The following is a 12,438-nucleotide window of genomic DNA, read 5'->3' as shown; positions in this document are numbered from 1 at the left end:
AAGATTTCTGCGTTGGCCTTGCGGACCCTAACGTCCACGAACTTGCGTCTAGCGGTGCCAAACTTTGACTTAGCGTTGGTGGAACGGTGGTGAACTTTGTCGGAGCGGAAAATTGCCCGCTCCTCACCGCTCGTAATATTTAGTGCAGCTCAAAACTTTCTGATCGGTAGGAGGAACCATCAGCGGTGACCGAGCGTATACGGCGTTGCTTTAACGGTGGCTAACTTCTGTTTAACGGTCGTGAACGGTAGCGAGCGGTGATGATTGTTTTTCACCGCTACAGGAACGCTCAAGCAAAGTTCTGGCGGTGTGACCGGGCCTTATCTCACTGTCGCCATCGTATTGTCGCACTGTCGTTATCGCACTGTCTGATTGTCGTCATCGAATTATCGCGTTCTTGCATTGTCGCCATCGTACAATCGCATTGGTAATAAAAATTTTATTTTGATAAAACCAACTGGGCCTGGGCTTAATTATATGTTTGTGTCACATCATATAGTGGTCCTGCGACACGTTTATTTTAATCATGGACCCGCGGTCAACACCTGATAAGCCTGAGTGGAGCACTTTGTTTATATACACGTATACAGCAGAACAACGTTATATACAAATAGTGTTAAACCACATGACCCAGAGCTGAAATATTTAATAGTTATGTTCGTTATAAAACATCACCTGTTTGTGTTGTGTAGAGTTTGTTTGATTAAATTACACTATTGGGCTTAAAACTAGCCATGACCCGGGAATCACATGGTCAATATAATCTTAATACGAACACGATTTTCAAATATATGTTCCTTTAAATAATAAAATACACATGAAACACATTACTTAGGCGAGAGATATAGATCCATCTTGGCCCGCTTGCCTAAGTGACATGTAAATATCGTCTTACGTTTAAAATGGTGATTTGTAGGCTATAAATAGTTTATTGAAAATTACGTATCGAGTTAATTGGATGATCAAACTTGTAAGTACGTCATTTAAATGTTGACATTATTTTAAAATAAGTCACATATTTATGTTTTAATGCAATGACTTGTACACATGTTCAGCTTTTCGTAGTTTTAGAAAGGATTATCTATATAAGAAAAAAATTATATTAATTATTATTGTTTTTTGTTTTTAATAGATTTCCACGAATTTTTAAGATATATTTGAATTCCGGTATGCCAGTAGACAGCAATTTCATTTTTATTGTTCATGTCCATAACTCTTTCAAACATTGGGATATTTCTGTTTTGTTTACATACCGGTGCATGTTTTTCTCGTGAAAAATCTCTTATTTGATATATGACATTATAAGCTATGCTGAAAATTAACTGCGTTGTAGCAAATACAACGCATCTCTCGATATTTACCGCCCAGGCTACAACAATTGTTAACATCATGTTCAATGTGCGTATTCCTTTCCAAAATGGTGGCTAAGACGGTCATAGTTATTTTAGGGGCAGTTGCATCCACTGCAAATTACTTTTGCAATTCACGGCGCTTTTCTTAACATCCATTATTTTGCTGGAATTTTTATTTCTCAACCCAATGACTACTCATAAATTAGAAAAAAATACGCGTGTTCAAGTTCTTAAAAGTAACTGATATAAAATTATAATTATTAAAAATATTAGATAATATTTATTTAATCGCTTTACCGAGAAAATAATTAACGGTATAACCACGAAGAAAAATAAACAGTATCGATATGCACGTGCATGAACAATAATTCTATCAAAACATGTTTTTGTGGGACCCGGATGTCCTCACATTCGTTTTTGTCTACTCACTTCGAAACAAAGAACCGAAACATGGAGGTGCGCAAGATTGCATGCTGTTTAATTATTGTTAAGTTTCAAGTCGTAATTCTTATAGTTAGGCACCGAACAAGTTGAAACATGTGTATCAGGTCTAAAAGGTGTGATAACTCCGGTCAATTTGAAGACACAACAAGACGCAACAAAAGTATGGATGTGCTTGTTAATATTTTTTAAGTTTCACCATTCGAGCAGCACAACTTTGTGGAGTTACGCGAGGCACATTTGGGAAAAAAAGTGTTTTGGTTACAGAGATTTATAACTCCGGTAATATAAAAACGAAACGAAAAACGGACGAGCAAAAGTTGCTGGTTTATATGTTTGTATAGTTTCATTTACATGTTTGTCACATCAAAACTATTTGAGTTATTCACGACACAAGTTTGTTTAAACCACACAACTTGCATCTGACTTTGAAATGAAATACATGTTAATCAATAACTATAGATACAATTTGAAAGTGTGCAAAATTGTCATTGAATCTATAGTCTAGTTAGCAAGTAATTTATTATTTTTCAAACGGTACCGCTTTTAAAACCGAAAGTAGGATTTTTAGACGTATACGTCCATTCATGTCGACAAACGCGATTATTGTAAAGTTTTAAAGCGCAAAAAAGACGTGTTTCTACCTTGCAACCACCAGATTTATTCTAATTGGCATAGATACAATTAAATTTATAGCCTAGTTAGCAAGAAATGTATAATTTTTCAAATGGTACCGCTTTTAAAACATAAAGTAGGATTTCTAGACGTATACGTCCATTTCGACAAACGCGATTATTTTTAAGAAAAAATAAATAAATTTTGTTTTAAAGCGCAAAAACGACGGATTTCCACATTGTTACCACCAGATATATTCTTATTGGCATAGATAAAATCTGATTCTTATTTATACTTAAATTTACTATGACAAATCAGGTGTGCGGCTTTAAGGTCAATGGAGATGTTTTAGTTCACATGATTGCTTTTACATTTGTTAAGGCGTATCACTATACCAGAAAGTATTTTTTCGTTATGCGCGACACAAGTAATCCATGTCTGTCTTTGTCTTAACGACCATAACTCCAGTAATGCCGAACTGTAAACAAACACATGTGCTATAGTTCACATGCTGTTTAATATATGTGTAAAATATAATTACTATTGCAATAATTGTTTTTTAGTATCGTTGACACAAAAATCGACATATGGAAGCGAATGGGCGGACTAACCGTAACGGACTCCCACTTTAAGTCGGGGCATACAGATCATATAGATAATATAAATACTTTAGAAAAAGCGTTGTCTTCATCGTCCTAAATTTTGACCAACTTATCAGTCACTACACGATGCAGCACAAGATTAAGTCTTTATCAGGGCATACATTTTACTGGTATTCGAATATCAATATATGTTATCTTAAGCGAACATTTTCTTGTTATATCCACTTCCCCACACACTGCCGACGTTTTAAACACGTCAATTTGTAGTTTCATAGATTTGCAGTTAAAGACAAACGATGTATCAAACTTCGTAGCGTTTAAGGTAAATAAGGCTTATGTAACTTTCAAACGCAGTTTTAACATGCAAACCTTTTAAAAATGCAACACGCTTTGATAAATCGTATTGAGAAAGCCGTTTGACGGGTTGATATAGCGTTTATATAGTGTTTAATTATACAATAGACGAGCGAACGAATGGATGAACGATGGGCGATAACATAGCGTGCAGTAAAACAACAAATTTGATTAATCGGACATTCTGAGATTGAGAAACGTAACATATTTCAAAAATTTTAACATATTCTGTAAGCTCTTCATTTAAGTACCGTTAAAGGTTGTTTTATACAATTGGCATGGTAAAGTAAATCAAATCAGCTATTATGTCGATAATAAGGTATTTATTTATTGTTATATTTATGTGTGGATTTTTGTTACTTATATCAAAACAGTTTTTTTCGTCAACTGCTTGCCAAAAAATGATACGCGTGCTTTAAACTTTATCGTCTTATCAATCGGAATTTGAATTTGTGTCCTTTGGTATTCTGGTGGATTTCCTGCATTAATTTATTGTCGTGAAACAAAATGGCATTTCGGGTACATCCATGTCCTACTTAGATGGCTGTAATGATACCATTCAATCATGTGAATTCTGCAGTAACCCTCATTTTTCTGAAGTTGCACTATTTTAAAAATCCAATACAATTGCGGTCGGGATCGTTTTTATACACAAGTTTAAAGATGTATTATGGGAACGTCGATGTTGAATGACGATATTCTCTCATTTAAACATTTTAAATAAGATCATCATGAAACTCTAACGAAGTTTGTCGTAATAATATAGCAACCAGGCTCAATAACCAGCCAGATCGCGCGAAGTTCTTCTGAATTATCTAACTTGAATAATAAAAGAATTGGCCAAACTAACCTTCTCCACTCTTAAACTCAAAAAGTGTTAATAGTTGCATCTAAAACCTGTCGTAAATGTCGTAATTACCACCTGTCAAATCGCCTGAAGCATTTCTGAAATATGACCTTTGAATAATAAAATATGACCAATTTAATTCTAAACGGACTTTTTTGTGACAAGATAGAACTCTTCCAAAATGTTTAGCCTACTTTATTACGAAGCGCAAGGTGAGCCATTGTGATCACCCTATGTCCGACGTCGTGCCCCTTGCGGAATCCGGATTGCGTCGTCAATGTTTAGATTGTTACCTCTCGAATCTTGATCAAATCTTGATGAAACTTATCAAAGCACTTATCTGAACTATATCTAGGACATCGTCACCAGGTCAAATCTAAGAAAACCCATGTAACCACTCTAAAGGTCACATTTAAGACTTAAAGTCTTGTTAAAATTTGATCAGGATTATTAGCTTGTCAGTTTCTAGGCTTTATTCACCTATGAGTTATGAGGTAAAATATTAGATTAACATTGTTTATACTCTTAAGGCCACATTGATGACTCAATCTTGATGAACCTAATAAAATAGTTATCTTTACAATATCATGGCCGAATTTGAATATTGGTCCGATGCGTCCCAAAACTGGGTCACCAGGTCAAATCTCGGAACAACTTCTCTAGAAATAAGATTAATGACGCAGTCTTGATTCAAGAGGCTATATTTATAATTCAATCTTAATGAAACATGGTCAGAATGTTTATATTAACAGTATCTAAAACTAGTTCGAATCTGGGTCACGTGCAAAAATTAGGTCGCAAGGTAAGATCTTAGGACAACATTGTTATCACTCAAATGACCATATTTAGGACCCAATCAGAATGGATTTAAATTAGAATGTTCATCTTCACATTGTCTTTACCGATTTTGAATCTGGATAAGGTGCAGTCAAACACTAGATTACCTGGAAAAAATCTTACAAAAACTGTGTCATTACTCTAGATTCCACATTTATGACTCAATCTCGATGAAATTTTGTCAGAATGTATATCTTCACAATTTATATGCCAAATTTGAATCTGGGTCACGCGCATCCAATAACTAGGCCTTCATGTCAAATCTTAAACCTCGTTTTACCATTCAAAGGGCAATATTTTTTACTATTGCTAACAAAACTTACGGTCAGAATGTTTATCCTCACATTATGAAGGCCAGGTTTGGTTCTTGGTCAAGTTGGGTCAAAAACTATATCACCTGGTTGTTTCCTCAAAAATAGGTGCCCATGAATTTATGTGAGCGCTTGAGTGCCATCATGACCTTATTTGTTTCATTTAGATTGTAGTGATCTAAATTAAAATAAGTTTATAATTGGTCTTTGATGATAACATTTTCAAGAACAAATGTCATGTACAATCCCCAAGTACGTATTTAGATTTTGATTGCATATAAAATATTATGATTTACCTTTTGCCTTGCATTTCTTTTATGTACTTTGTTTAATGTTAGGTACTTTGTTTATTTTAAGAGAGTATTGCTAAACATTAGCATTAATCTAACTGCGATTAGCTTTTATAATGATTAACTTGCGTTATATCTTGACTCAAGCAAAAATGCATCCGTTTTAATGCGCAATTAAGTGTAATTTAATTGCAAATATAGTCAAAACAAAAATTATATTGTTCTTTCATTTTTCATTCAACTTTTGTATGTATTAATTCATTTCAGACCAAAACAAAATAAAGTATTGATAAAAAATTACAAGCATGTAACAACCAAAACTGTAAGTTATATTTGCAAATAAAAATAATTTATTCAAGCATGTGAACTATTTTCAGGACTATAACAGCAAACAAGAGCAGGCTTTAAACGAACGATTTTGGCATCGTCAGTGTCAAGTATAGTAAGAAGTAAAAGAACCTGCATCTGAAACAAATTTCAATAAACCAGACAGATATAGTAAAGTTCATCGTTTGTTCGCCCAACATTAACGATAATGTATCGCCAGTTATCGACTAGAAATAACAGGTACTTTAAAGAGGAATCTGATGAGGAAACAGATAATAAATTTGAGGAGACAAATGAAAACACGGGCGTCTTCCAAACAAACCCAAATATCACAAAACTCGGCCAAGACAAATTTAAAATACTTAAACCAGGCGATCATATAACATGCCATCGATCATATATAATTTATCATCATGCAATTGTTGTAGATGTTGACCAAGTGGGGAATCGTCTACAGGTTATTCATTATACCACCGTAAAAGGTAAGCGTAAAAAAGCCGAGATAAAAAAAGAATGGCTTGATAGTGACAAGTTAGGCGGGGATTGGTATCGAATTAATTATTCGAAAAACGTTGCAGATAAAAATAAGACAGAACTAGTACTGGATAGGGCTCATTCGAGACTCGGTGAAACAGACTATAAGATCTTGAAGAACAATTGTGAATCCTTTGCTTCATATTGTAAAACAGGAGTCAGTGATTGTTTCCAGACGAAATGGCTAAACAGAAAGGTTACAGAAGTTAGTCTCGTCAACAATAATAGAGTTTGTAATGAAATTGTTAAAATTGTTGGTGATGAAGTGGCAACACAGATAACAAGTAATATAACAGAAGATGTTATTAAGAAAAGCACTGCTAAAATGGTTTTGGCCGAAAGCATTGAGAGAGTTGGCAATGCTTCCAATTTTGTTGGGGCAGGATTAGTTGTTGGATTGGAAACATGTTTAATGGCAAGAGATATAAGTGAGATGTATGAAAAAAGAAAAGAAGGTAAAATGTCAAGAAAGGTATTTACTGGCATGGCAACCCAAAGGGCTACAGAGGCTGTAGGTGCGTCTGTTTGTACAGTTGGTCTAGGTTTGGGCCTCGAAGTATTTGGTGGGTTTATAGGAGGATTGATAGGAAGTGTTGTGCCAGTAATTGGCACCGCTTTTGGTGGGGCAATCGGGTCCTTCATTGGAAGTATCCTGGGTGGCGTTTTTGGCTCACTGCTTGGTCGTGCAGGCGGGTCTTTCTTTGGAAATATGATAGCCAAAACAACAACGAAATTTATAAGAGATGACATCGCAGTGAATTCAATTGATGATATCCATTCCGGAGATCATATAATTGTATATGCATCTTTTTTTCATCGGAGATGTCATGCAATCGCTGTCAACGTTCAAAAACCTAATACGGTCCGTGTGATAAGAAATAAATTTCGGAGAGGCGTTGTTGATGAAACAGTGGAGTTTAAGAAACCAGTATACAAAGCTTTGTACACCGAAGGTGCAACACATAGTCCAGATGTGGTGGTCACTAGGGCAAAATCTAAAATTGGTCAAAACGAGTATTCCTTTTTCACGAATGACTGCAAGGACTTTGCGCGATGGTGTAAAGAGAAGAAGTAAATACAGATGTTAAATGAACAAAACTGAATACAAATAGCGTAAAATTATTTTTTTCTGTTCTGTGGAATACACTTAGATGAACGACCGATTTGATTTTCAAATGGTAAAAAAGGGATTTGTGCCATGAATGTATAATCTGCTGCGTGAGTAAAATACACTGCATATTTGTTATAATACTTTGAATCTGGTGCTTTTCCTTCGAGTTTATCTGGATGATAAAATAATAAATTCTATACAGTTATTCCAAATATACGCAGATGTTCCGAAGACTAAAAAATCTGGAACCATGCAATCTGGATAAGTGGACGTACTTGTTCAGCTCGTCAAGAATCAAAATTACGATATGTATGCACTGTGCTGTTTGCCTACTTTCGGCTTTTAGTACCTAAATCCCTTATACAAACCTGTGTATCTTGTCATAAATCTTGAGCCGATATAACATTGCATTTTACTATGTTTTGGCATGAAACAGGGCAATCTTTTGCAATCGTGGATGCAATTATTGACAATTTAGCCATAATGAATGTATGGCACCAGTGATTTTCACCTTGATTACATTAATTGCTGATCACAATATTATAGATCACTAAGAACAATTTAGAGCAAATATTCCACCATTTTTGTTCGCTTTGATTAAAAAACAGTAATTGCTTTTTAGTATTTATTCAATTATTGATTAATGTTAACGATGAACATTTTATGTTAACTATGTTCACGTTATCTAGTCATAAGTGTTCAGAAGTGTCCAATTTGTATACAGAGACCAGTAATTGCTGTTTCAAAAACCATCTTAAAACAGTTTCGTGTTTAAACATGTTTAACAGTATGCTTACTCGTTCCTTAGTTTTAAATTTATCTTTCGTTTGAGACGTAACATATTGGACACAATAATAAAAAACAGTTATGCAATTACTTCTTTCCTTATTTGTCTCAAAGCGATTTATGAAAAATGGTATATTCTTTTAAAACAATAATTGCATAAACATGCAAAAGGGACATAAAGGCCCCAACGTGATCAGGTTAGCTCAAAGTTCACACGTTGTTGAAGACTTGACCTTGTTACTTAGTTTTTGACACCTCTTTACCCAGGTTTGAACAAATCATTGATATTGTCAAAACAATCATTTTGACCATGGTTAATCAATTATGAGTCTTAAATGCGGCTTCTAGATTGATTTACAGTGTTTGTTTTAAGAACTTATTTTGGGACATACGTGATATAGATTTTAATTCGTCCTAAATATTATAAAGAAACATTTTGACCAAGTTGTATGAAGATTGAGTAATAAATGTGTCTTCAAGAGTGCAAGGTTAAAATATTAATTAGATCGGGAAACCTCCTTTTCTTAGAAACACGTAATCATGTTTTGAACATGGCCATGATATTGTGAAGATAAATATTCTTACCAATTTTCCTCAAGATTTTGTCATAAATGGTAGCATGGTTTTTCTAAAATTTGACCAGGTGATCTTGTTTTTGGACAAACGTGAACCAGACTCAAAAAATGGCCTAGATATTTAACGATTATTCTGACCAAATTTTCACCTGTTACTTAAGTTGTGGATGCACATGACTCAGATTCGAAATGTCAAGATAAACATTCTGATCAATGTCCATCAAAATTGTGTCATTCATATACCTTCTAATATGGTTACAAAGTTTTATTCGATTCAAGCTAGTGACATAGTTTAGGCAACGCGTGCTAGTGACATAGTTTAGGCAACGCTTGACCCAGATATGATTCCGGCATAGAAAATTGTATTTTCTTTAAATATGACATGTGCACATTCGAACATACGAAATTAAACTAATCTTATTTGTATAACAAACCTAACATTTCTATCTGCTCTGTGTATTTTATTTTGCTTGTTGCATATGCCTATTTGAATCCTAAATCTTTTATATGAAACTCTTAAGCGACATAATGATATTTTTGACGATATCGAGATAGCACTGGATTAAATAATGGGTATGTATTCGCTCATGGAAAATGATTTATCAATCGAGAAAATTCAGAATAAATCAGTCATTAAATCTTGTTTAACTTGTAAACAAGGGACAACATTGTCACAAAACCAGGTTTTCAATTAGAAAAATAGTCTGATAATGGGAGACAACTCAAACTGAACCGATTGTTTATAATTAACCCCCTTTGTTTCAAAATAAATCTATTTTTAGTCGTCGCGACCTTAACCTTGGAGATATTGACGTAATTCTTTCGTGCGATACACTGTCCAATGATGGTGAACAAATGTGCCAAATGATTTTAAAATCTCACAATGAATGACATAGTTATGGCCCGGACAAGCTCATTTATGGCCTTTTTTGACCTTTGAACTCAAAGTGTGACCTTAACCTTGCAGATATCAACGTAATTCTTTCGCGCGACACACCGTCTAATGATGATGAACCAATGTGCAAAATGATTTTAAAATCTCACAATGAACGACAAAGTTATGGCCCGGACAAGCTTGTTCCGCCAATTTACCTTGCATAAACACTTTTGTTTTGTTCGCATGCTGTATTTTACTCTGTTTGTATGCAGATGGAATGTATTGTGTACAGGTTTTGTGTAAGTGTAGATATTTTTCCAGTAGAAACACTGTGTGTATTTGTTATCATATTTAAATGCATTGGATAATAATTTTGCAGTACCAAACTTTCTTTTACCAAATGACTAGTGATCTGAACATTGTCTATTTAAACTGCAGAGTATTAAATGTGAAATTTAAGAGGCTTAAGGATGTTAATTACTTAAAAGAATTATATGCGAATATATCTATTTTCTCCAGGACACAAATTTCACACCTGATATGTACAGTACCATTTATTCAGAATGGGGATCTGAATGTTTTTTTTCTAGGGGAACATGTATTTTCATTTCTAATAGCACAGACTATAAAATACACAAGTCTGTTTCGAATGGTATTTTTCTTGCCTTTTACATTTCTGTAAATGGATATCGCGTTTCGATTCTTACTTTTTATGGACCAAATACTGACTAACCGTTCTTTTTTACAGATATCTTTGAAGTTATTGATAGAGTTTTAAATAAGTCTTTTATTATGAGTTGTGAGCTTAACTTAGTTATAGATCCTGTAATAGATTACTTTAATTTTTAACAGATTATTAACCCTTAGGGTCGAAATAAAATGTTAAAAATTAATTAAATGCTACAATCTTGTAGATCCCTTTCGACAACAAAACCAGTGAAAAAATATTTACTCTGCGTAAAACAAATCCAAAACAGCAGGTTAGGCTGGGTCTATTTTTAATCACGTCATATTTTTGCAACAATTTAAATCAACTAAAATTAAACCTTAAAGTCTTCAATCTGATCCCTTTATCATTACTTAAAAATTAACTTTCATAATTTTTTTCTCATAAACCTGGTCTTTGGAAATATTGTATAAGTGCAGGAAAGCATCAACAAACAAATTGATGATATTAAACTTCAATATGCTATTCCGATTTTCAACTATCAAAATATGAAAGAAAATCCTGACAGCGAATTACAGTTTACACTAAATGATAAGCAGTTTTGTTAAGAAATTCTGCTGATGGAATTAAGGGGCAAAACTATTTCCTATGGGTTTTATATAAAAAAGGAAGCAAAACACACAGAAATCAAGTTGAAATGAATAAGAAAGTTACAATCAGAAATAAATAATATTCAGAGCGCAACTCTGAAAGGAAGTATGATCAGATCAAACTTAAAGTGGACCTTACAAAGTGAAAAGCCATTTAAATGTTCCTGCAGCCTAGAAAAAACATTGCAATAGCCAAAACAATATATAAATTACACAAGACTATTGCCAAGAAATATATATCCCCTACCGGCTCCACCATTGTCGGAATTTCTTTTGGTTGCCATATGGTATCTTCAACATTGAAAAAATTATGGCCAATGTCAAAGTTTTCGGACGGACGGACAGACGTCATATATTTGACATTTGACCTCAAAGGATGACCTTTACCTTTCACCACTCAAAATGTGCACCTCTACGAGATGCACATGCATGCCAAAAATCAAGTTGCTATGTTCAGTATTGAAAAAGTTATGGCCATTAAAGTTTTCGGACGGACGGACAGACTAACGCAAATTGAAAAGACTGTAATTGTGAAAACACTTATTGTGTAATTTTTCAATATCTTGTTCATTGTATTGCCTAACGCACCCGATACCATTCTAAACTAAAAAAAAACTTCTATTCTCAATGTTGTTTGGGACGGGCATAGTAAAATATAATTTTCGACAAATATAAAAGAGTACAGTTACGGAGATTAAAAAGGGAAGCGGACAAGTTACGGAGATTAAAAAGGGAACAACGACAACGAGCTAGGCATGGTATTGTAATGCGCATGGGGGGTGTTAGAGGGTTAGGGTAAGGGTAAGGGTTTCCCGATTAAAAATGACTATTCTGAATGCATTTATTCCAGCATTGAAACTTACATGTTTACAAAATATGCAATCCTTTAGTCGAGCTTGGAAAGAACTCACAACACTTTATTTTGATACCTATAAGCTCTTTAATTGCAGTTGTCATTATTCTTTAAAACATCTAACTGAATTTAAAACCCTTTTCGGGTAGACGTTTTAAAACGCTTTTCACTTTATTGTGGTAAACTAAAAGTTAGCACGGGAAGATTATTGTATTATCCGGTTTTGTATAATCCAAATATAAGTGATATGTTAAAACTGGAATGTTTATCTCTCTTTATGAATTAAAAAGAATGTACAATTTGAATATTAATTTTATTCATTATGGATGGTCGATAAGAGAAATAGATAGATTCGTGAAAAAATATCTTACCCTATCCAACCTACCGGCATTATCAAACCCTTTTTGCC

General features: G+C 33.9%; 1 protein-coding gene across 2 annotated transcripts; it reads left to right on the top strand.

The window, feature by feature from the left end:
• Nucleotides 1-615: 615 nt before the first annotated feature.
• Nucleotides 616-11,804, top strand: LOC127867485 (uncharacterized). 2 transcript variants are annotated; one of them, XM_052408657.1, is made up of 2 exons: nucleotides 616-753; nucleotides 6,027-11,804. In XM_052408657.1, exon 2 carries the CDS (start codon nucleotides 6,185-6,187, stop codon nucleotides 7,583-7,585), a length of 1,401 nt encoding a protein of 466 aa, XP_052264617.1. In that variant the 5' UTR covers nucleotides 616-753; nucleotides 6,027-6,184; the 3' UTR covers nucleotides 7,586-11,804. The 2 variants fall into 2 exon arrangements, with proteins under 2 accessions (XP_052264617.1, XP_052264618.1); XM_052408658.1 differs by lacking the exon at nucleotides 616-753 and adding an exon at nucleotides 3,233-3,332.
• The last annotated feature ends 634 nt before the right edge of the window (nucleotides 11,805-12,438 follow it).

Source organism: Dreissena polymorpha, chromosome 2 (genome assembly GCF_020536995.1).
Source record: "Dreissena polymorpha isolate Duluth1 chromosome 2, UMN_Dpol_1.0, whole genome shotgun sequence".
Lineage (NCBI taxonomy): Eukaryota > Metazoa > Mollusca > Bivalvia > Myida > Dreissenidae > Dreissena > Dreissena polymorpha.
Note: the sequence above shows the minus strand (reverse complement) of the source record. Positions and strands in the feature narration are given on the sequence as shown.